We start from the raw sequence: 24705 nt of genomic DNA on the forward strand, positions 1-24705 counted from the left end.
CGCTGAGGACACAGGGTGAGTGGGAGCTCGCAGGCAGACTGGTAGTTACTTAAGATGATGTTTGGGCCTCTGGCATGAGGCATGGTTTTCCCACGTCCCTTGGAGCTCTTAGAAATTCAGCTGAGTATTGAGTGGACAACATGAGGTTCCCCCTATAAGAGAGCCACCTATTAGGATGAGCGTTCCCTCTTCTTCCTTTTGCACAAGAACATGCCAGCCTCGGGGCTTAGCTCTTGGTCAGGCGTTGTAGTGGCTTTGTCTCCAGGCCTAAGCCAGGAATAACATCGAGAGTTGTTCAGAGAATTTTCCCTAAAGTGGTTAAAGTATCATATGCCTACTCTTTCTTATACATTTTTTTTAGCTTTAATTTTAACTGGTTGAAAAGTAACACCTGCATTTGGGACTTCCCTGGTGGTCCAGTGGTTAAGAACTCACCTTGCAGGGAAGGGGATATAGGTTCAGTCCCTGGTCAGCAAACTAAGACGCCAACTAAGTCCCTGCTCCGCAGCTGGAGTCCGTGTGCCACAACAAAGCCCTGACGCAGCTGGATAAATAGATTCAAAAAAGTAACGTGCTTTTATCAAAAATGAGGAAGAACAAAGAATAAAATTTACCACTGGGAAATAGCCCACAAATCACGTTCAGAATTAAAGAATTACATTACAAAATGTTTCAAGCGTGGGAAACGGCGCAGGGGAGAGTCACACCTCATGTATCCACCGTCACATTTAGCAAGTGCTCACGGTTGGCCGTGTCTGCTTTAGCTATTTTAAAAAGAAATCAAATGCGAGTGCATTTTGCCTGGAGACAGTAGCCGCCTAGTTGGTTTCTCCGCTTCTGTTCTTGGCCACATCATCTGTTTCACATGCAGTTGGATCATTTCATGCTCTTGCCCAAACTGGGCGCAGGTGTGCTCTTTGTCACTAAGGGAGCCTTGCTTCTGGGTGCTTTCCGCAGACAGAGTTAGAAACAGTGTGCAGGCATGCACACTTGGGCACGTGCTCACACGTACCTACCACATGCATCCGCACGTGTGCGTGCACACATGTACGTGTGCCCAAGTGCACGCCCACACACAGATGCAGACTTCACGGATCCCGACCTTGCAGTCATCCCTTCAGGTCTGCTCCGTCTCCAGAGGGCTCTCCTTGCCTCCGTCCACTTCCGTGTCCTTGCCTCCCCCGTGAGAACGGGGCTCAGGGCAACACCAGCGTCCCCTCACCTGCCTGCTCCTGGGATAGACCATGGCACTCCCTCCTTCATGGAGGTCTTCTTTAATGCCCCTCCGCCGTCCTCTGCAGGCTTCAGTGCAGGACTCTTACCCCACTCGGTAGGCTTACTCCAGCATAGGGGGTGTTTTTGATCTCTTGTTAATGGTACTTTAAAAAAAATGTTGATTCATTTCTTTATTTGGCTGTGCTCTGCCTTAGTTGCGGCATGTGGGATCTAGTTCCTTGACCAGGGATCGAACCTGGCCCCCCTTCATTGGGAGTCTTAGCCACCGGACCAGCAGGGAAAATCCCTGTTCATGGTATTTCTACGGTTTCGTTTTCTCATATGCTTATTGCTAGGTGATGGAGATACTTTTGCTTTGTAAATGCTGACTTTGTTACTGGGCTAAATCCTGTTGTTAGTTCAGGTTTCCTCGTAGACACCACAGGCTTTTCTGCAGCTTTTGTGTGCATAGGTAATTGTCTCCATGCTGTTTTGTCTCTTGGCTGTTGGGCTGGCCAGGGCCTCCGTCACAGTGCTGAGGAGAGGGCCCGAGCGTTGGGAGGCCCTGCAGTCACGGGCGGCTCCCAGAGGCCACGCAGCCTGTCTCATCCACCATCAAGTGTAGGGCCCGGCTCTTAGAGAGATGGACTGATGGTTCACAGACGCACTGGAAGAAGATTAACTGATTCCTTTCCATGTGTCGTATTTTTTTTCATTTTGTTCATAAGCAAAATATTTTATTTTTTCTTTCTGTTTGTGTTCCAACTCGGTAAAACAACAGAACAGCACACACATTCGTACTGTGCCGAGCGGGGCTGGTGCTAAAGATGGAGTTGCTGTTCAGGTGCCCCTGGTGCTGCCCACTTCAAGACTGTTTTGTAACCGCGCTCTAGGCCATTTATTCATGTCACGAAGGAGCCCTTGTCTTCTGAGCCCCGGGTGTTCCTGCTGGCCGAGCGGGGGCTTAGGGTCAGGGTGGGACCGCGCTCACTGCATCCTCTGCCGCCCACTGCAGGGGCTGCTCACGAGCGGAGTGGAGTTTGAGCCTCTCCCCGCGGCGCTCTCCCTCCCGGCCGAGTCTGGTCTTTACCCGGTGACTCTCGTCGGGGTCCCGCAGACGACGGGGACGATCACTGTGAACGGTAAGGACAGCTCCTTTCTGTCTGTGGTTCTGGGGGCCTTGGACTCCTGTGCCACCATGGACGGTTCACCGCAGACGGACCGTGCAGAGGGTGCAGTAGGTGGGGTCGGCTGCCGCGCGCCGATCTGTCTTTCCTGGACCACAGGCGCGCTCCGAGGTTCTCCCCCTTGGGCTGTGGCCCCGCTGCCCTTCTCTCCTCTCCTTCCATCTCCGCCTGCTGCCTCGGGCAGTCCGTCTCGTCTACTCTCCCGTTGAGACCCCTCTCCTGGACCTGCCCGTCCTGCCACTCACTCTCCTTGGCTGTCTCCAGGGTACATCACATTCAGTGTGACCCTAACCCCCATCTGGAAGAAGCACAAACTGGAATCAAGATTGCTGGGAGAAATATCAGTAACCTCAGATATGCAGATGACACCACCCTTATGGCAGAAAGTGAAGACGAACTCAAAAGCCTCTTGATGAAAGTGAAAGAGGAGAGTGAAAAGGTTGGCTTGAAGCTTAACATTCAGAAAACGAAGATCATGGCATCTAGTCCCATCACTTCATGGGAAATAGATGGAAAAACAGTGGAAACAGTGTCAGACTTTATTTTTTTGGGCTCCAAAATCACTGCAGATGCTGATTGCAGCCATGAAATTAAAAGATGCTTGCTCCTTGGAAGGAAAGTTATGACCAACCTTGATAGTATATTAAAAAGCAGAGACATTACTTTGCCAACCAAGGTCCGTCTAGTCAAGGCAATGGTTTTTCCCGTGGTCACGTATGGATGTGAGAGTTGGACTGTGAAGAAGGCTGATCGCCGAAGAATTGATGCTTTTGAACTGTGGTGTTGGAGAAGACTCTTGAGAGTCCCTTATACTGCAAGGAGATCCAACCAGTCCATTCTAAAGGAGATCAATCCTGGGTGTTCATTGGAGGGACTGATGCTAAAGCTGAAACTGCAATACTTTGGCCACCTCATGCGACGAGTTGACTCACTGGAAAAGACTCTGATGCTGGGAAAGGTTGGGGGCGGGAGGAGAAGGGGATGACGGAGAATGAGATGGCTGGATGGCATCACCGACTCTGTGGACATGAGTTTGAGTGTACTCCGAGAGTTGGTGATGGACAGGGAGGCCTGGAGTGCTGTGATTCATGGGGTCGCAAAGAGTCGGACACGACTGAGCGACTGAACTGAACTGAACTGAACCCCATCCCCCATGTTGCCCCTGCCCCGTGGTCCCATCCCAGGGACCCAGGCCCCATCCCTGGCCGGGCACCAGGGGTTGTCCTGGACTGCTCCTGTCTCCTCCTCACTCCCCTTACGATACTGCCCGTGTCGTCAACACCCTCTGCCCCTCCGCAGCTGCTCTGGTCTGGCAGAACTCAGCCCTCTCTAGGGTTTGTCACCGAAGCATCAGGACTGGTCTTTCTGCCCTCATTCTTCCCGTGGTGCGGCCTCGTGACCTCTCTGTAGTGCAGGCCTCTGGGCTGGAAGTGGTCCTGCCTTCACTGTGCTCCCCGCCAGGGCTCTCTGGCTCACTGGCTGTGTCACTGGGCCCTATGCATCTGGGCAGGCGTGGAGGGCTCCCGTCCTGGACATGCGCCCTGCTTCCTGCTCGCACTGTTCCTCTGCGGGGGGCCTTGAGGCCCGGCTCGGGTGCCCCTGTGGTGCCCGCCCGGCCTTGCCCTTCCTCCAGCGTGGCAGCCTCTCCTTCATGTCATGCCCTCCATGGCCTGCGGGCCCGCTCCTTGCCAGCCGCATCGGCTTTCTTGGCTGGATCCTCACACCTGGCACATAGTAGGTCTTCAGTACCGATTTGGTGGCTGAAATTCAACATTCACTGGGAAAGGAGTCTGTTTAAAAGGAGGCTTTGAAGGACCATATTTATTATTATTATTTTTAAAAATATTTTTTCTTCATATATATATATATAAATATAATTGAAGGACCATACTGTAAAAAGAAGGAAATGTGGGTGCCATGAATTGGAGCTCTTTTAAGTTGAGGAGCTGTATCAGGGCCCTGTTTGTCTCCACGGTACCTCTTCTTATTGAGTACGTAGACGTTTAATATGGATGCAGAGAAGTTGTCACCCTAGGTACTTACCATCAAGTGTTACTTGATTTTGTTACACTGTGAATGTTTTTTATAATAATTACCTCAAATTTCAAAAGCCATTTCCAAGCTTTGCTTAAACAATTTCAAGTGCTTATCTAACCCAAGGAGTGTTTCTTAAATGAAAATTTTGCTAATCTTAAATTACAGTATTTGTACACAGGGAGCAGATTTGCCATATCATGCAACAGTTATGATAACAATAATTGACTCTTGAACTTTCATCTCTCCACACAAGATTTTGAATCGCTCTCTTTCAGATACTTAGTGAGTCCCATTGTGGCCTGGAAAGGAGTCCAAGCTCTCCTGTTCATTTTAGGGACCAATTGAAAAGCAAGTTAGTGGGGCATGAGACGCTGATTGTGGCCTGGCGATGTCTATGGTTTGTGCGCTGTTCGTTGGACACAGCCCTCCTTGGAGCGGGCTTGTGGGCCCAACTCTCACCTCCGCTCGGGGGCACGAGGCTGTGGACTTGAGCTCGGGGGCCGTGGGCTCAAGTTTGGAAGCTCAACTCAGGTCGGAGGGGACCCTGCACCCCTGTCACCCGCAGGGCCCCCTTGGGCGTGAGCCACGAAGCCCTTCCAGGGGGTGAAACTTGGCCTTTCGTCCCCAGGCTACCACACCACGGTGTTTGGCGTCTTCAGCGACTGTCTGCTGGACAGCCTCCCGGGAATCAAGACTAGCGGCTCCACGGTGGAGGTCATCCCTGCGCTGCCCCGCCTGCAGATCAGCACGTCTCTGCCCAGGTAGCGCCCGCGGGCTCCGGGCCTGCTCGCCGACTCCAGGGCCCCCGGGAGTCCTGTGCTGCGCGCCGTGTCCGGAGCTGGGGAGCCAGAGTTACCCTCTGACCTCATGACCTCTGACCTCACGGCCAGAGTGTGAGTGTATCCAGGGGACCAACAGGCAGCTCTCTGCTTGTGGCAAACGAGCGGAGTTGAGGTGTTTCTTACTAAGATCAGAACAAAATGTGAAATTAGCCTTTGGAAACGTCATTTTTATGAGAAACAGTTGAGGCTTAAGAGAATTTAAGGAGTCTTATCTTCTAAAATAAAAACAGTTCTTTTTTTTCCCTCTAGCATTACAGGAAAGGATAAAGAAGGAAGAGAAATCTCAGAGGGAATGACTTAATGCTTTCTGGTGTTTCCACTGTTTGCTCACTGAACAATATATGTATGTTTAGATCATACTGCATTTCATTTAGTATCATAGATTTCTCTTTGCATAAATATATAACATCAGCTAAAAGCTTTCTCTTTTAATTGCTTAAAAAAGTACATCATGAAGCCATCTCAGAATCACATCCCCATTCATTTCCCTGCTGTTGGGATTTGGGACCGTCTCAGTTTTTGCTCATATGGATAATGCTTTGTTGTTTATCTCTTGGGCTCTCTTTCTAAATGTATCTCGGCATTTTGTGAGATGTTTTGAAGGCTCAGTCGCTTATTCAGTGGGCCCCTCCTCAGTGCCAGCCTCGCCCACCTCCCCCCGCACCCCCAGCTTAAGCCTGGTGTGTGGGGCGTGGCCTTCGGGACCATCTGCTCTCTGTGCTGCCCTGCCTTCTGCTTCCTCCCTCCTCTTTCCCCACCATGCCAGGGGCTAGCACCCTCTCTGCTTGTGTCAGCTGTGTCAGTTTTTCCAAATACCTTCCCTGCAAATCCAGATGGACTACAGTTCTCACTTAAGGAGGACTCTGATGAAATGTGGAATGAAGTCACTTACATTGAGGACTGGAGTCACTTATCCTTACTTGACAGAGAAAATTTATTTCTTGACTCATGAACAGCTCTAAAGATATAAAATGCAAGGAGTTCACGTTGATTCTCTATGCTGTTATTTTTGGAGAATGGGCTTTGGATGTGCTTTTTGACTCCACTTGCCACGTGTGCCTCCCTCATTGATGGCTGGCCTTTGTCCCCATTCTGTCTCTAGAGCCTCCTCCCTGTGGTCACAGTGACCTCCTGGCCCGGAAGTGGCTTTGCCGCTTGCACTTGGGAAGGGGACACTGGGGTGATGAGCGCTGTGGGTTGAGTGATGGTCAGTAGGACTCAGGCCAGAGTTTCAGACCAAGCCTGCAGTGCTGCAGCCTCAGGGCGCGTTGGGTGAGCCTCGGGGCCTTCAGATGCTGGGCTGTACCCCGAGTGGTTCAGGGCCCTGCCTGGCCAGTGCTGAGGGCCCACTAGCTGCCCTGGCTCACGTCAGGGGTTTGCCAGCATCGCTCATTGATTTTGCTGGGATGTGAAGGCTGCTGTCTGTACTTTACACTTTTCTTTTCCTCCAGCTCCCATGTTATCATTTCGAATGCTTCATCTGAGTCTTCTCCTTCAGTCTATGGATTTTCCCAGGGCATTTCTGAGATTTTGAAATCTTTTGAGCAGGCAGCACGCTCAGGGATTATTTGAATTAATTCATTGTTTCACCTTTGCCCTTACAATGATCCAACAATTATTCTTATGGTTCGCACACACATGAGCCAGTAAGGCCAGTGAGAGCCGTCATGTGACCCAGGGCGCGTCTGTGTGTGGACAGTGCCCAGCGTGTAGCGACTCGCCCTGGAGTTCCTGGGTGCTGGGCACCGATTCCATGTTGAAGCCATGGCTCCCTAGTCCGTGTGTCGGCGTGCTTAAGTGTGGTGATGGGCATGACTCTAAAATGCCATCAATTTTTTTTTCTGTTTTTCTAAAATTGATTATAATTCTTACTCTTATCCCTAGTCCGTATGTCGGCGTGCTTAAGTGTGGTGATGGGCATGACTAAAATGCCATCAACTTTTTTTTCTGTTTTTCTAAAATTGATTATAATTCTTACTCTTATTTTAGGTCTGCACATTCCTTACAGCCTTCCTCTGGTGATGAAATATCTACTAACGTGTCTGTCCAGCTTTATAATGGGGAAACCCAGCAGCTTGTTGTGAGACTGGAGAACATTGGGATGGAGCCACTGGAGAAACTGGAAGTCACCTCGAAAATCCTCACCACCAAAGGTAGGGGCTTGTCGTAGGTTTGACTGCAGAAATGTTTGTCTTTTTTATTTGCAGAAGAGACACTTTACTCTTTTTTTTTTTTAAATACCCAAACCATTTTGTGTTGGGGTGAAGCCGATTAACAGTGTTGTGGAAGTTTCAGGTGAACACCCGAGGCACTCAGCCACACATACACCTGTGTCCATTCTCCCTCAAACTGCCCTCCCATCCAGGCTGGCACTGAACATTGAGTGGAGTTTCCTGTGCTGTATACAGTAAGTCTTTGTCGGCTATCCACTTTAAATATAGCAGTGTGTTCATGACCTTCCCGAAGTCCCTAACTATCCCTCCCTCACACCAGCAACCATAAGTTCGTTTTCTAAGTCTGTGAGTCAGAAGAGACCCTTTAGAGAACCAGCGTCCCGAAAGTCTAAAAACCTCTGCCACTTTTAATTTGACGCCCCTGTGAAGGTGTTATCCTAACTGCCTGAAGAACTCATCGAGGAGGGTTATGGAGCGCAGAACACGCCTCTGTACCACCCGTGCTCTTCACACGGCGTGCCCTGGAATGAGAGAGCACAGAAGAGCAGGCTCGGAAGAGCGCGGCCGGGGCCCGTCCGCCCAGCCCTGTGGCTGCTGTGGGTTCAGCACTCGCCGCCTGTGCAGCCCTCGTGCAGTGATGCGGCTCCGAGCTCTAAGGCCCTCGTGGCCCGGGCTCGCAAGGCCTGTGCTACACTTTGGACTCGCCCTTTGCTCGCTGTTTACCCTTCACGCGCCTCAGCTTCCTCCTGGGCCAGCAGGGGAGGTGGTCCCAACCGTGGGACGCCCTTCTAGGAGCTGAGTGAGGCCGCAGAGGGCCTGGTCAGTGAGCCGAGTGAGCAGTACTGGTCGAAGCGGGATAAGCTGTGTAGGAGGAGGGCTGGACGTCGAGAGTAGTAAGTGGAGATAAGATCAGCTCATCTAATGAAGTTAGAGAAATTGTGCTGTCCCGGAGACCAAAGATAAGGACAGCACAGGGAGAGCGGGCTGGTGGGGCTCCGTGTTCAGCTGCTTTTGACTTAGGAGCCAGGTGAGCAGGTGTCCCCTGGGAGCCTGGGCACACCTGGCCTGTCGAGAGTGGTGCCCCGGCTCTGGCGGCAAGGCTGTCCTCTCTGAGAGCGTCTCCAGGGTCCGATGCCAGCTGGGGACTGCTGTTCCCGAGTCCAGTCACGCCGTCATCATGGGGAGTGGCAGCCGCCCCACGGCCCCTCTGCTGCAGGCCATCGTCCTCATTTTATCCACAGTGGGAGGGGGGTCCTCAAGCTGCATTTCCCTGATGACCAGCGACGCTGAGCACCTCTGCTGTGGTCGTCCTGTGACAGGCCACTCTTGCCGGCCCTCTGTGCTTTTTCCCCAGTGGCTGTTCTGCCTTCTCTGTCTCGGTGTCCATCTGCCCCCTCTCTCCTGGCTCTCTGGCTGTCTCTGACCCTGCGTGTGAGTTCTGAGCTGGAAACGTGTGGCAAGAGCGCCCGCTCCTGCCCACGGCTGCCGTTCCCGTCTCCGCCGTGCCCTCGGGCACATGGAGCTCTTCACTGCAGCGCGGCTCTCCTAGTCCCTCTTTCGCTTTTGTGTCTCAGAGTCTTTGGGGGAATTTTGATGATCCTACCTTAATGTCATCCTTTCTTCCCTTTCCCTCCGCTTTTCAGGAGCAAGCACTTACGGATTAGGTAGAAAATGCCTCCCTGACATGAAATACCTTCATCTGGTATTCTGAATTTAATTAATTGGTTATAGGAGTTGGTGGATATTTGAACAAGAGAGCTAATATTGAATGACAGAAAATTGCAGCATATATAATGGTAAAAATGTTCACATCTCCTGTAATTTTCCTTGGCTTCACAGCTTAGCCACTGGAAGATATCTTCCTTTTCTCAAATAAACCTAAACAGTCACCACGTGTCCTTTATTCATTGCAATCTGCTTCTCTCTGAAGCTCAGTTCCTCTCATTTCTCCTTTGGGAACCCCTGTCGTCCTTGGCTTCCTAGGTCCCCCATCGCCGGCCTCTGCCCCAGGCTTCAGCTTTTGTCACTTCTTCTCTTAAGCTCTTGTCACGTTTGTCGTCAGGAGCTAGTTTCAGCTTCTTGGATGTTGGTGTTGTCTGTGAACTTGAGGATGAACCACCTCCTGTGCCTGGAAGCCGACCTGCTCACTTCTGTTCCCGCCTTTGCCTTCCTCCAGGGGGTGACTGGGGTCCCCTTGTCTCAGAGGCTCCAGGAGACTTCTGATGAGCCCTTCCACTCCATGGTATTGCTGCTGGTGTGCTGGTCTCCCTCCAGCCAGCTGTGGGTCTCTCGAAGACAGCCAGCGTGTTTCCCCTTTAGTTCCAGGCCGGGTTCGTGGGCGGTGCTCAGTCCTAGGGACTGTCCACGGGGAGGGACACGGTCGCTCAGTCGTGTCCGACTCTGTGCGACCCCATGGACTGTAGCCCGCCAGGCTCCTCTGTCCATGGGATTCTCCAGGCAAGAATGTTGGAGTAGGTTGCTATTTCCTCCTCCAGGGGATCTTCCTGACCCAGGGATTGAACCTGCATATCCTGCTTTGGCAGGTGGATTCTTTACCTGCTGAGCCATTGGGGAAGCCCCGTTTAGGGAAAAAAAATTCTCACCACAGTGGGAATAGAAGGGACATGTGCTCAGTTGGCCGGTTGTGTCCGAGAGGGGTTTTCTCCTTTCCAGGGTGGGTCTTGACGGGACTGAGCCAGTCTCGCTTGTCGGGTGGGGGTCATGGGGGTGGAAGTGTGGGAATCGCCGTGAGGCCCCTCGGGAGCTGTGGGCCCTCAGAGCCCGGCTCCGTCCCTCCGTGCGCTTCTGCCCATGCTCTCCTCCCACTCCGTCTCCTGGGAGGGCCTCAGCAGCTCAGCGTCTCAGCGCTGCCTTTCTCAGGGTCCCGCTTTCGGGGCTGCCCTGCCTGCGGTGTTCCTCTGCTTTCCAACCCTTCCGGAGCTTACTCTCTGGTTCAGCCATCCCCTCCCTCTCCAGCCTTTCACTCTAAAAATATTCAGGCATATGGAGAAGTGGAGAGACTCTTGCAGTGAACACTGCAAACCCACCGTCTAGGTTCTATAACTTTTGACTGTATTTGATTTATCATGTCTGTCTAGCTTCCTGTCCATCCCTGATCTGTCTTGTTTTATTGTATCGTTCATAATAAGTTTCATATTACTGTGATTTTACCCACTGATTCTTTAGTGTGCATGTCGTTAGGGTTCAGTGTTTGAACTCAGCTGAGTAGTATTAATATTTCAGGTAGTTTTTTTTTTTCTTATTAAATAATCACGGCACTCATAAAAGGTCTTTTTTGGGGTACGATGCTGGCCTCCCAGGGGTCCCAACTCTTTCCTTTGGAAAAAAGTATTTGGGTGAAATACTAAAATCTTACGTTACCATTTGTAAGTTTTGACAAATACACGTCTCCCCAAACTCTTGCCAGGGTGCCTACATCACGGACCATTGTCATCCCTGCAGAAAGCCCTCTGCCGGCCCTTCCCTCTCCCTGCCCAGCCCCAGGGCAGGTGCTTGGCTGGCCAGCCCCCAGCCGGCACCCACACAAATGCGGAGGGCAGGGACACTGGGGGACCCCGGCAGAGCTGGGGAGGCTCCTCCAGTGCCGGGTCCACCCGACACGGTCAGCATCATGTCTGGCCCAGCTCTCAGTTCGGTCTCTTGGAGGTCAGGGGGGCAGTTATTACGACCCTCACTCTGTGGATGGGGAGGGAGTCTGGATCACACAGCTGGTTCCGTCCTGTGTCTTGCTGGATGGCCATTCGAACCAACACGTTTGCAACTGAGAAATGTCAGCTGCTGTTCCTTTTTAATTCTCATCGTAAGCTGCCATACATTTACACATGGAATTAAACTAATGAAAATAAACCATCTGCTTCCAAGATACACAGAGGGAATAACTCCCGTCCCTCATTCTCTGGCACCAACAAGCTGTCAGCACCAGTGAGTGACACAACATAAAAGGGAGGACGGGACAGTGTCCTAAACTGGACCCTGAGCGAGTTCCCCAGGAAACTCCTCCACAGGGAGCTAAACTCTCCCTCTCCCAGCTCCGCGCTAGGTCTCAACAGTAGTAGTAACTTTCACCGTTTAGCACTCATCGTGTGCCAGCTGAGTGGTGTTAATACTCTAGTAGTTTTTTTTCTCTCTCACATTAAATAATCACTACTCTCATTAGAAGTCTTTTATGGGGTAGGATGCTGGCCTCCCAGGGGTCCCGACTGTCGTCTGGGTGCTCGTGGGGCATGTGTGTCCCCAGTCACACACTCCTGACACGGGGCCGAACACTGATCATCTGTCCCAGCATGAGGACTACTGCCCACGTCATGTCTGATTCTAATTGCAGTCTGTCTGTAAGTCTTTATTTGTAGGTGATTAGAGAGGCAAGCTTCTGCCTTGACTTAAGCAATCATAAATTTCGTTATAATTAAGCCCAAGTTAAGAATGTGTTGTATTTGCTTTTCTGCAGATATTCTGAGATTCGTGTGAGCATGTCTACAAACATTGATATACATGTACCTGTGTATATAAATACACGTACCCATCCCTTAATTTCTTTACTCTTCCAGTTTAATTTTTTGACAAGAAGCAGCGACTCCACGTTGGTGTGCTGAGCAGTTCACGGGTGTTTTGACTGAGGGGCATTCCTGCTGCTCCCTCGTCTCATGAGTGTAGCAGCCGAGTCTCTGTAATTAGAAGCACCTCTGAAAGGTCCTCAGACGTGGAAGGTCAGCACAGTAATGGCTCCTCTGTTACTGTCAGTGTCAAATAACCCATTTCACTTGACTGGACGGAGCTAAACTCTAGCATTAAAATAATGACTGTTATTTCTGAAACTATTTAAATTCCACTGGGGAGAACATTAGTGACACGTGCTCCACTATTGATTTGTGTTTATCTCGTTTCTGCTGACAGCTTATTGTTGTGTAGGGTTTTGAAAAGCCCCCCAGAGATTCCGTTTTGTAGTCCAGTAATGAAGGGAATGAGATCCAACCAGTCCATCCTAAAGGAGATCAGTCCTGGGTGTTCACTGGAAGGACTGATGTTGAAGCTGTAACTCCAATACTTTGGCCATCTGATGCGAAGAGCTGACTTATTTGAAAAGACCCTGATGCTGGGAGGGATTGGGGGCAGGAGGAGAAGGGCACGACAGAGGATGAGATGGCTGGATGGCATCACCAGCTCTATGGACATGGGTTTGAGTGAACTCCGGGAGTTGGTGATGGACAGGGAGGCCTGGTGTGCTGCGGTTCATGGGGTCGCAGAGTCGGACACGACTGAGTGACTGAACTGAACTGAATGAAGGGAAGAACCAGAAGGGCCCACCTATGAGGCGTAAAAGCGCCTCAAACCCGACGGGGAAGCAGCTCAGCTTTGTGTCCTGCTGCCGCTAGGGGTGTGTGCGTGCGGTGTGACCCCCTCTGTGTCGTTACTGAGGTGTAAACACCTTGGTGTTTGGCTGCAGAAGGTGAATAAGCCGTTCCCTGTGAGTGGGCCTGCCTGTTGTCTGGACATGTCACTCTTAGGACCTGGAACTTAACGCAGAAACTGGCAGCTCAGTCAGCACCCTTTCTGAGGGCACCCTAAGCTTGCAGGCAGTGGGGGCTGAGGGTGTGACAGGGCCTTAGCATCTTGGCCGGTACTGGCGTTTCAGAGAGAGGTTGGCCCAATTTGCTGTGGCCGGTGGAGAGGCGTTAGCGCACATGCCTATAGTCCTGGGGCCTGGGATCCGGGCTTCCAGCACCCAGGGCCCACACAGAGGGGTTGTCCGTGCTGGCTCCAGCTCGCCTGGCGTCTCTTACATCCTTCCATTCCGAATTAATTTCGAGATAGAAAAGTAAAGACAAAGCCTGCCTTAGCCTGGTTGACACATACTGCAGACTGTGAGTGACTGGGTCATGGAAAAGACCACACTCCTACTAGTGCTCTGCGGGGGTGCAGTCCCTTGCATTGTGGAGTCAGGTGCTGGCCTGAATCCCAGAGAGGAATACATTCCAGCAGGCAGCTAGAGTTTCAGGACTGGAGGTCAGGTCAGTTTGTAAAACTTCATCAGTGTTTTCCAGAATGGGCTGCATACTTAGAAGTAAAACAGTTGCTGGCAAATGTGTAGAATCTGTGTGTTCTGTGCGTTTTTCTGTAGGAGGAGCGTGCTCTTGAGAACAGAGTGCACTGTTCTTGTCCAGGGTGGTGCTCACGGATGCAGGTGATGGCCTTGCAGGAGCCACGATTCTGGAATTTTCTGGCACTTTGATCCATCACATTTTACAGGGTTTGCATCTTTCTTGCTATTGAAGACGCACTTGGATTTTCTCTGGGGGTTGCCGGGTCTCAGGCTGCCTCTGTCACATGAGGATTATCACCTTTGCTGCTGTCATTGTAGAAAAACTGTATGGCGACTTCTTGAGCTGGAAACTGGAAGACGTCCTTGCCCAGTTCCCTCTGCAGCCTGGAAAGGTGGCCACCTTCACCATCTGCATCAAAGTGAAGCTGGACTTCTCCTGCCAGGAGAACCTTCTCCAAGACCTCAGCGATGGTAAGCTTTCTCCGAATCTAAGTAGCACATGGTGGCCCCCAGGCCCGTGGCAGCAATTCCTACCCCCCAGCACGCTGTTCTCTGTTTCGTGCTTGTCATGCGTTAACTCGAGCAGCGTGAGACTTCTCCCGGGCACGCACTTATTGAGTTACTGTGGACGTGGAAAGTAATGAAAGTACTTTTTAGTTAAACGGTTTCTTAATTTTTACTCTCTGCCATTTTGTGTTCATTTGCCAGGAGGCCATCCTGAATTAGTGGAATGTAGGAATCACTGCGTTTTTTTTTCCCCCAAGTATGACTCCTGTGATCCCTTAGATATCTAATTAGCTGTGACTATAAAGTTCTCATTCAAAGTCTGGTGATTTCTATAAAGAGATGGAATGTGGAGAAAATGGAGCATATTTTTGTCATAACGTGAGGACTAGCTGATTAGGGGTGAGACTGGATAGATTAACAGTGTTGGTTTATGAAGCATGGGGGCATCATGGGGTGTATGCGCTCAGGCTGCTGGAGAGAGGGCGCCACAGCCAGCGTGGCCGCCGCACGCGCTTGTCTCCTCGCCGTGCAGGGTCAGGGGTCGGGGTCCAGGTGCCAGCGTGGCTGCCGCACGCGCTTGTCTCCTCGCCATGCAGGGTCAGGGGTCGGGGTCCAGGTGCCAGCGTGGCCGCCGCACGCGCTTGTCTCCTCGCCGTGTGGGGTCAGGGGTCGGGGTCGGTGAGAGCCTCTTCCTGGCTTGCAGACGGTGCCTCCTCACTGTGCCCTTCCTCGGCAGAGAGCGAGCGAGCCCACTGTCTCTGCCCCTGCTCACAGGGACGCCAGTTGTCTCAGACTAGGGCCCCACCCTGTGGCTCATTCAACTTTCATCACCTCCTCAGGCCCAGCTTCAATTTTAGTCACACCGGAGGTTGGGGCTTCGACATATGGATTTGGGGGCCACTGCCAGTCCAAGGGTGTTGTTGGGGACAGTCAGTAGGTCCCATCGCTAGACTTGGTAACTGTGCGACTTTCTCTGCCTCAGTCTCCTAACTTACAAGATGACAGTACTATCCATCTGTATGGTTGCTGTGAGGACGTGCCTTTCACCTGGAATGTGGTGAGGGGTCAGCAAGGGTTAGTTATGTTATACCCCTCCCCACGTGTGGACTTATAGTGTTACAAGACGGGCAACCACCTCTCGTCGGAGACAAGCACTCCACCGGGCTCTCGGAAAGCAGAGATGAATGAGTGATGGCCTGCCCCCTGGACCGCAGTAACACGGCCACCTGATGCCAAGAGCCGACTCACTGGAAAAAGACCCCAGTGCTGGGAAAGACCAAGGGCAGGAGGAGAAGGGGGCAGCAGAGGATGAGACGGTCGGATGGCGTCACTGTCACCAACTCAGTGGACGCGAGATTGAGCAAACTCTGGGAGACAGTGAAGGACGGGGAGCCTGGCGTACTGCGGTCCACGGGCTTCCAAGAGTTAGGCACAACTTAGCAACTGACCAACAACACACTAAGTCCATGACATGCTTCACGCCGTGTTCTCTCCTGTGCTCTCTGGAGTATACATACCTATTAAACATTTAAAATGTCAATGAAGATTGAAAAGTAAGTTTACTGTTGGACACACAAAAAACGGAAACTACCATGTAGGTTTAATAATACACAAAGACTTAAAAATGTCAGGTTGAAATGGATATTTTCTGTCTGTAAATGACTTTATGCCGCTGGACTGCATCTTTCTTTAAGTAGACAGAGACTTCTTTTCCCCAAGAAGGGAGTTTGGCAGAGTCAGTGGTGCCCAACACTTGTCCTGGGAAGGCTTGATGAATTGTCATCCCCAGGGGTGTGTCCAGGCACATGGATGTCCAGCTGAGGCCCTTGGACGTGAGAGATGAGGGAGTGGACGGTGGCTGGTGCTGCTGCTCCCTGGGGGTGGGGTGCCCCTGGGAGCAAGAGGGGTACAGACCCTGTGGGCGGAAACCAAAGCCGCTTCTGTTGTGGCTCTTTGAGCTTGTGTGTTCAACGTGGATGTATCTTCTTGTTTCTGCCTTTCGCTGCAGAGTTCTGGAGGACTGCCTCTGCCTTCCTAAACTGAAAGTAAAATTGCAGCTTGGGATTTATAGTCTGGAAATACCTTCTTCTCACTTTTAAAATAAAACCAAATGGAAGAGAACTAGAGTTAGGATTACCAACCAGTCTATAAGTGTAAGACTGTCCTAGTTTCCGGTCGGTTAGATAAAGCACAGGTGTGCAGTGGAGCATGTCATTAACGAGATGCCCTCTTTATTTATTTTTGTACTGATATGTATTTGTTTTTGTGGTGCAGCATCATGGTTTATGGCTTTTATATTAATAGCAGAACAGAATTAGAATATAATTTTTATTGTGTGTTAAAGTAATCTACTTTTACACAAATTTGCGTTAATGGGAGAAGACTCTTGAGAGTCCCTTGGACTGCAAGGAGATCCAACCAGTCCATTATAAAGGAGATCAATCTTGGGTGTTCATTGGAAGGACTGATGCTAAAGCTGAAACTCCAATACTTTGGACACCTCATGCAACGAGTTGACTCACTGGAAAAGAGTCTGATGCTAGGAGGGATTGGGGGTGGGAGGAGACGGGGACAACAGAGAATGAGATGGCTGGATGGCATCACCGACTCTATGGACATGAGTTTGAGTGAACTCCAGGAGTTGGTGATGGACAGGGAGGCCTGGTGTGCTGTGGTTCATGGGGTCGCAAAGAGTCGGACACGACTGAGCGACTGAACTGAAATGAACTCAGCTGATCTAGTGGTCTGGCAAGTATAGTATTTGAAGTGAGATGCCCTCTCCATGGTCTCCCCAGGTGGCACAATGATAAAGAATCTGCCTGCTAATGCAGGAAATGCAGGAGATGTGTGTTCAGTCCCTGGGTAAGGAAGATCCCCTGGAGGAGGAAATGGCAACCCAATCCAGTACTCTTGCCTGGAGAATCCCATGGGCAGAGGAGCCTGGGAGATGCCCCATGGGGGGTGCTTGGTCTGGCAGTTTCAGAACCTCTAGCTGGGGTTCTGGATTGGCTTTTCAGGCAGCTCTCACATTAGCTATAGTTTCTGAATCTAGATGCCATTTCATAAACTTACAGAGGGATTTCCCTGCTCTCCAGTGGCTGAGACTCCAAGCCCCCAAAGCAGGAGGCCCAGGTTTGATCCCTGGTCAGAGAACTAGATCCCACTTGCTACAAAACGGAAGATGCTGCATGCTGCAACTAAGACCTGGAACAGCCAAATAAACAAATATTTTAAAAACAACAAAAACTTGCAGCAATAAACGTAGCTGTCATGCAGAACAGGACACTGGACCCAGTGTGGGCTGTAGACACGTGGAAGAGAATTAATATTTGTTGAGCACTGTCAGATATTGCGCATCAGATCTGGACCAGCCACTTTATTTGCATTATTTCTATTTAGTCTTCCCAACACCTCTATAAAGTAGATGATTCCATTTTGTTAAAAAAAAAAAAAAAAGTGGGAGGATTGTTCTCCATTAGAGGAGGTGGAAGAGATCTAACACTCTGATGCTCCCTATGTGCAATCCTTAATCGTGTCCTGGATTAAGGAGAGACTCTGAAGACGTTTTTGGGCCTCAGGATTCTGGCTGGGGTGAGAGATAAGCCCTCATCTTGGCACTTGTTCTGCGCAGCCGAGAAAGCACGGCACCCCCTGCCCCCGCCTCGACAGCGCCCCTCCAGGGAGGAGGCCTGGCTGACTCGGTCTTTCTGGGCACTGAGCTGCTGCCTTCAGGGAGGGTGAGGGGGGTAGAGTTAGTGTGTCCAGCCTCAGTGTGCACCGTGGCTTCTCTGCTGGGGCCCTGGGCCTCCCCAGAGGCCCTCTCCTGTGTGCGTGTTGCTCTAAATTAGTGCTCTCTGCGGAGAAGACAGCAGAAAACTCTTATTCTGCCAGGACGGTGATGCCACTCTCTGCGAGAGCGGGCTTACCTCTCTTCAGTGACTGCTGTGGCAGACATAGGGTTGATCCTGGTATTCTGGAGCTGCGTGTTAATGGAGAATCAAGTTAACGATCCGTTCCGTGATAATCTAATTTTGGCACCTGACTCTGCTGCTGAACGCAGATTCTCACGTGGAAGAGGTAGCTGATGTAAGATGACAGAGATGAAGTAAAAACCCGTGCTGCTGCTGCTGCTAAGTCACTTCAGTCGTGTCCGACTCTGTGTGACCCCGTAGTCTAGAATTTAAATGAAAGGCAGCAGGAAGAAGTTATGGGGTGTGTAAAAATCCACCCATCTGCTGTGTCTACTCCAAGGCCTAGACACCCAGCAGCTCGGCCGCAGTGGGCCTCCTAACGCCCGCGTCCCAGTGTTGAGAGAAGCCAGGGCTTCCTGGAGAAGTGGCCACTTCCAGGTCTGGGGCAGGAAGTGTCTGTGGTGAGGTGGTCTGGGAACATCCTGTGGAGCCTGCAGCAGGGAAGCTGTCAGAGCGAAGGTACTAAAGAGGACCTGACGTGAAGAGGCTGCTGCTGGCAGTACGAGCTCCAGCAGATTGGAGCTGATGGGCTCGTGCCTGCACTTCAGTCAGGGCTTCTGAGTGCTTCCGGAGAGGGTTCCCCGCCTCAGAGAGTGATGGGGGGAGTGATGTCATCCTGAAACTGACAGGTGACGAGCGCTATGCCGCCTCTCCATTCAAACATTGATGACGGCAGTCTCTCTTCACAGAAGCATTCCAGCCAGCGCTTGAGAAGGGCGGGTAGAATTAGAAGCCTGCCAGTTTGCAGTTCCTAACAGATTACGGGTTGAGACCATGAGCATCCTCACAGCAAAATAAGAGACAGGCAGGCGTTACGTTCCTCCTGATGGGAGAACACACGCTGCCTGTGAGTTCGTGTCGCCCCGCATCACACCTGAGACTGAGGAGCACTCACGGCTCTCCCTGCCAGTTTGAGAGAACTCGGCCGACAGAGAAAACCTGTGAGGCTCCTTCGGTTCAGACGAGGTCAGCTCTGCAAGCAGCCTGGTTCCATCAACAAGTAGATGCGAGGAGAGAAGGGGAGGCAGTCCTGGAGAGGGTGGGGACGCGGCCGTCCAGGGCGTCCTGAGCCTGTGGCGGTGTCTGTCCCTCCTGCTCCTGCCTGCCGAGCCCCCGCTCTCACGCCCGCCTTGCCCGCACATCCCCGTGGCGTCTCCGGCCGCTGCCTCGGCTTCTCCCACACTGTGTCCCTCCCACCTCTCCACTCCCAGCACCCAGCGCAGGGCATGCTGTGGAGTGAGACGGCGAGGGCCTGACGCTGCGTTCAGGGAGGGGAGTGCGGTCCGGTGCCAGGCGCTGGGACGGGCCTGACTCGGGTGAGCCGGGCGGGCAGGCGGGGCTGGAGGCGGCGGGGCTGGGGGCTCAGGAGAAGGAGGGGGTTTAGGTCGGGATGGTAGGTTCGGGCGGCTGTGGAAGGCCTGAAACTCAGGGAAGTAGCTCAGACTCTATTGGAGAGTCCCTGGAAGTTCTCTGAGAAAAGGCTGGTGTGATGGAGACTGTGGGAAGAAGGTGGGCGGGCGGCTTGGTGCCGAGAGCCACCTGGTGCGGCAGGTGACAGGTGTGAGGGCTCCAGGATGTGAAGCAGGAGAGCGCTGCCGGCGGGTGGGCGACCAGAGGGAAGGGGTTTGTCTCTACTGAGCGCGTCCAGCCGTCGCTGGGGGCCTGGGGTGTTTGCAGCATGGGGTTGAGGAGCTGGCTCAGCGTTTGGTGAGCTGTTAGAATTTGTTCTGCTCCTCACAGAAGTGCTTCTTGCCTGAAATGTCTCGTTTGTTAAGCTAAGACAAAATATGCCTATGGTAAGTTTGAATCATTTCAGTTCTTTGTCCAGAGTTGGAGATTTGGGTTAAAAAAAAGAAGCCAAGTTTACCTTCGTTTTATGAAGTTTACATCTTCACAGTTGGAAGATTTCGGCCTCTGACTGTGGCTGGGGACTGGTTTTATTTGAAGCCCTTGCTATGGCATCCTGTGTGTTCCCGTCCCTAACTTGTCCCTCTCCCCGAGGACTGTGCCTGAAACCTGGCAGCATCAAGCCCGTCTGCCCTGGTCTGCCGCTCTCCGCAAAAGCAAATACTCATTCTGGGAAAACTCAGTTTTACTTTTTAAAGACCAGTGAGTCGTCCTTATTACCCAGAAATCAAATACCAGTTGCAATCTTAATACCAGAGGATTTCTTGTTTTCTTAATTCCTAGATGCCTGAGGCTTTCATAAAGGTGTGATTTTTAAAATTTTTTAGGAGATATTCTTAACCTGGATTTTTTTCTGAGGCCACAGAGTATGGACGCTGGAAGCTGTACTGTGTGTCTCCCCTGTTCCCCCTCACCCGCCCTCTGCGTACCCCGTCCCCCCTTCCCCACGTGAGAGCATGTGATGGAGGTGCTGGCCGCTCTCCCTAGATCCCTAGGAGGGAGCTGGATGGTGGCCTCGGAGCCTGGGCTCTGTGCCCCCAGCCTGTGGTCCCTGGGGCCGCTCCGGCTCCCCGCTGCCATAGTCGTCTGCATTCCTGGTCTCGCTTACTACAGCGCCCCCCAACTGAGACAGGGCCAGGGGCTCCCGGCCTGGAGGTCTCCTCCCTCTTGCTTCTCCTCCTCGCTCCCCGTCCATTCCATGTGCTGCCTCCTCCCTTCCGTCTTGACCATCACGGATCAGAATCGCTCAGAGCTCTGTCCAGCGTCCTCTTCTTCCTTTCCAAGTGTGCTCTCTTGCCTCTGCTCAGATGGCTTCGGTGACCCCCAGCCCACTGCGCCGCCAGACCTCTTCTCTGCGTTCCTGGTCCGAGGGCTCTGGTTCTGGGGGAGATGGGGCAGCTGAGGCCGGGGGAGGCTTGCCTGGCGGTTGCTGTTCCCCTCCCCCCAGGGGGTTTGCTCCCCTGCCCTGTGCTAGACTCTGTGCTCTTTCCCCAGATGAAGGCCTTGATCCCGTGCGGGGGGTGCTGCTGTGGGGCAGTGGCTCTGGCCCCCTCCCCACCAGCCCCAGCGGAAGATCGTACGTGGTGTGCATGGCAGCCCCGGGGGCTTCCCACTCCCCTCACCCATGCCAGGCCTTCACAGGCACTTGCAGTGTCTGGCTGAACCTGTGAACTGGCCTTCGTGGCCCACAGAGGCACCTGTGCTGGGGTCCTGCTTTTCCCTGTAGGGGCCTGCCCACAGATTTCAGGTTAGTTTTCTCTAGCACTTCATTTCTCTAATCAGTTCAGGACAAGTCAATTTCCAGTTTGTCAAGTGTCTTGTCTTCAGGATGGAAGCGATATATTTTTTTTTCCTGAGCTCTCAACATCTCCAAGCTATAATCAGAAGCCCACACCCTTTTAATCAGATCTCCAGTGATTTTCAGGTTGTGTTGGTCATTTGTCAGGCTACACAATGTTTTTGTTGTGTGTTCAGCAGGTTCTTTGCTTTGTTCTCAAGGAAAATGTTAATGGTGCAGCGGACAGCCAGCCCCTCGTTATCTTCAGCTGGCGTTGCCCACCAGCCTTCTGACTCACAAGCCTTCATCTCACGGCTCGATGGCTCAGCTGAGGGAAAGGTCAGGCTGCTTCTGCTTCCTGGAGCTCTGGGGGCACCTCTGAGCGAGACAGAGAGCCGGGCTCTTGCCCCAGCCGTCTCATAACCTGGGGGGCACGCTGGTCCCCTGGTCCTCTGGTCCCTGTCAGCCCGCAAGAGGGACGGCTGACTCAGGTCTGAACTCAGGTTGGAAAATAACTCTCTGAACCACCAGGAGAGGATGAAATCCGGGTGTTTGTCATTTGTCAGCAACAGGTGATCTTACTGTGGGCACCGGGGCCGGGGTCCTTTGGGATGTTTGCTTACACAACCACCAAGGTAAGGTGGTGGTGGTGATTCTCAGGAGACAGATTGGGTGTTCAGGAAAGGTGATTGAAGAGGATCTTTCCCCCCAAAAGGTGAAAGAGGTGACTTCTGTGGATCCCTGCAGGCTGGCGTGCTGTGAGCTCGCGATTGCACCAAGACCTGTCGGTTTGTTTTCTCAGCCTCTCCAGCTCATCTCTGCACGCCCACCATCAGTGCTCTGCTTCAGGCTCTGGTTGTTGATCATCTGGACCTTGCTGGGAGCCTTCTGAGTGGTCTCCTGGCATTGCACTCTGCCGCCTCTTCGCTTTCGTCCATGGTTTCCCTGCAGTCCTTTCTCCACGTCCCACTCCTGTGCTGCACCTCCAAGGGCCCTCTCCACCAGGACGGTGGACGTGGTCCTGCCCTGGCTGCCTGTTTGGCCTCCTTGCCCACCTATCTCTTCTCCATCATTCGTTTGTTTGCCAGAAGCACTGAGTTACTTATGTTTCTGACTTGCCATGTCTTCTTAGGCCTACTGCCTTTTAGTGTAGACCAGAGAGGGCGTCAAACCCTGTTACATGTTGGAATCAGCTGGGGATCTTTAAAAGCTCTGCCTGGCTCCTGCTCTAGACCTCATGATTTAGAGGCGTGGATTGTGACCTGGGCCTCAGGATGTTGTAAAGTGTCCCAAATGTTTCATGTAAACTTCCAAGTTTGGGAACCATTGACATAGACTCTCTTTCTTCCAGAAAAACTTACTTATTCTCCAGGTCTGAAAATGAGTTTGGGAATGTTGTGTTCCCCTTCTCAATTTTTGTAAGAGTCTGAGGAGCATTGGTGTTAATTTTTTAAATGTTTGGTAGATTCATCTGTAAAACCATTTTAATTATCTGCTTTAGTTTTTGAGGGAATCGTGTGTGTGTGTGTGTGTGTATATATATATATATATATGTATAAAAGACTCATAAGTACTTGAATGGGAGTGGATACTACATAATGTTTGAAGTTATAGAAGTGTAACATATTACTAGTATTCTGATTAGAACAGAATACTAGAACATTAGAATATTAGAACAGATTCTGTTCTAATCAGAATACTAGTAATACATGGATCATTGGGAATAACAGGATGAGATGGTTGGATGGCATCACCGACTTAGTGGACATGAGTTTGAGCAAGCTCTGGGAGATGGTGACGGACAGGGAAGCCTGGCATGCTGCAGTCCATGGCGTCGCAAAGAATCAGACACAACTGAGTGACTGAATTGTTCTTATTAAGTAACAAGACTTAATTTCTTTCTTGTTTTTTATAATGCAGCGTGTAGTTTAGTAAAGTAAGTAATTATGGCACGTATTGTCCCCTCCACAAATATTTCTGGAGTGTCTGTTCCATGCATAGGCACACCCTGGAGATATTGTGGATTCAGTTCCAGACAACCACAATAAAGCGAACACTGCAGTACAACAGGTCATAGGACTGTTTGTGTCTCAGTTCTTATAAAAGTTATGTGTATACTGTATTCAGTGTGCAGTAGCATTGTGTCTGAGAAAAGAATGCACGTGACTTAGTTAAAAATGCTTCATTGCTAAAAACTGCCAAGACAGCTATAATAGTAACATCAAATATCACTGGTCACGGATATAATATAATAACAGATATAGCATAGTAATATTGAAAAAGTCAGAAATACCGTGAGGAATACCGAAATGCAAGACAGACACGAAGGGAGAAAATGCTGCTGGAAAAATGTCCCCAGCAGGGTTTCCACAGACCTTGACTTTGTAAAAAGTGCAGTATCTGTGAAGTGCAGTGGAGTGAGGTGTGTCTGCGCTCTGCTGCTCTTGGGATGGTCCTGAGATGTAAAATGAGAGGTAGCCCCTGCCTGCAAGGAGCCTTGCATCCCGGGCAGTGCTGTCTGTCAGAAGTCTGCGCCGGGGAAACTCCAGGAGGGTGACCAGGGGTCATGTGTGGCTTTGGTCGGCTGTGATGGGGACGGTGCAGCTAAAGATCCCAAGTGTTGTTTGATTTTAATCACTTTGTTAATCACTCTGTTAAGACTGCACAGGTCTGATGAGAGGGTTTCACACGTAAATGAAAAATTGCAGCTTTGCTAAGTGCGGGGCAGGAGAAGTACCTGCTGCTATGACAGGAAGTGGGGCAAGAGTTGTCTACAGAGGTGATGATGGAGGTAAAACTCACAGGATGAGCAGGACCTAAGGGCATGAAAGGAGGAGGGCTGGGAAAATAGTTTTTCATGCATATGTAAAAACTGTGGCGGAAAGCAAGCTTTGGGAACTTAATTTTTGAAAAGTGTGTGTGGTGAGAGAGAAAATTCTTACAGCTATTCCCCAGGAGAATTTGTATTAACCGATTTACTGGGGAGAAAAGGTTTCAAGGGATGATGCTAGGGTGAACCTTTCCTTTTGATAATTCCTAAAACTAACGTTCTGACTTGAAGCCATCAGCTTTGTGATTTCTGTGGTGTGGCCAACTCTTTATTGAAGAAATAATGACTTTTCCAATCTTCCAGGGTTGTGCGGTGCTTGAGGACTGCTGTGAAGAGGGCTCAGACGTTCAGTCTGTAATTTGAAGTTCTTGTTTTTAAAAGAACAAGCATGTGTCATTATTTGGCCTGGGACCACTTCTCTCCCTTTGTTTTCTTATGGAAAAGGCATCCTATTTCCAAATTGGCAGTACTCTGGTTTGGTTTTTCTGAATTTTGTCCTAAAATAACATGCCAGTTGAGCTATTTCTGAGGCTTTCTTCAGAGAATCGATGTTCATTTATTTGTGTTTCTAAGTAGGAATGGAATAATACACGTAAATAAGGTGTGAAAGATGTGTAAGACCAGCGTGCAAACGTGAGCGCGGCGTTTGTGAGCTCTGTTGAGTGCACGTCTGTTGATCAGTTATCGGTGTTGACCT

General features: G+C 51.1%; 1 protein-coding gene across 4 annotated transcripts in view; it reads left to right on the top strand.

Annotated features, from left to right (window-relative positions):
- TRAPPC9 (trafficking protein particle complex subunit 9) overlaps positions 1-24705 on the top strand; it is a 415657-nt gene that overhangs the window by 95784 nt on the left and 295168 nt on the right. For all 4 annotated transcript variants that reach the window (XM_055431945.2, XM_055431946.2, XM_088844845.1 and 1 more), the window contains 4 exons: positions 2231-2357; positions 5068-5200; positions 7271-7434; positions 13835-13987. In XM_055431945.2, the coding sequence (XP_055287920.1) occupies positions 2231-2357; positions 5068-5200; positions 7271-7434; positions 13835-13987 (577 nt within the window). The remainder of the gene's footprint in view (positions 1-2230; positions 2358-5067; positions 5201-7270; positions 7435-13834; positions 13988-24705) is intronic.

The sequence above is a fragment of the Moschus berezovskii genome, chromosome 16, assembly GCF_049115385.1.
Source record: "Moschus berezovskii isolate FMDL1 chromosome 16, NW_MosBer_1.0, whole genome shotgun sequence".
NCBI classification, from domain to species: Eukaryota; Metazoa; Chordata; class Mammalia; order Artiodactyla; family Moschidae; genus Moschus; species Moschus berezovskii.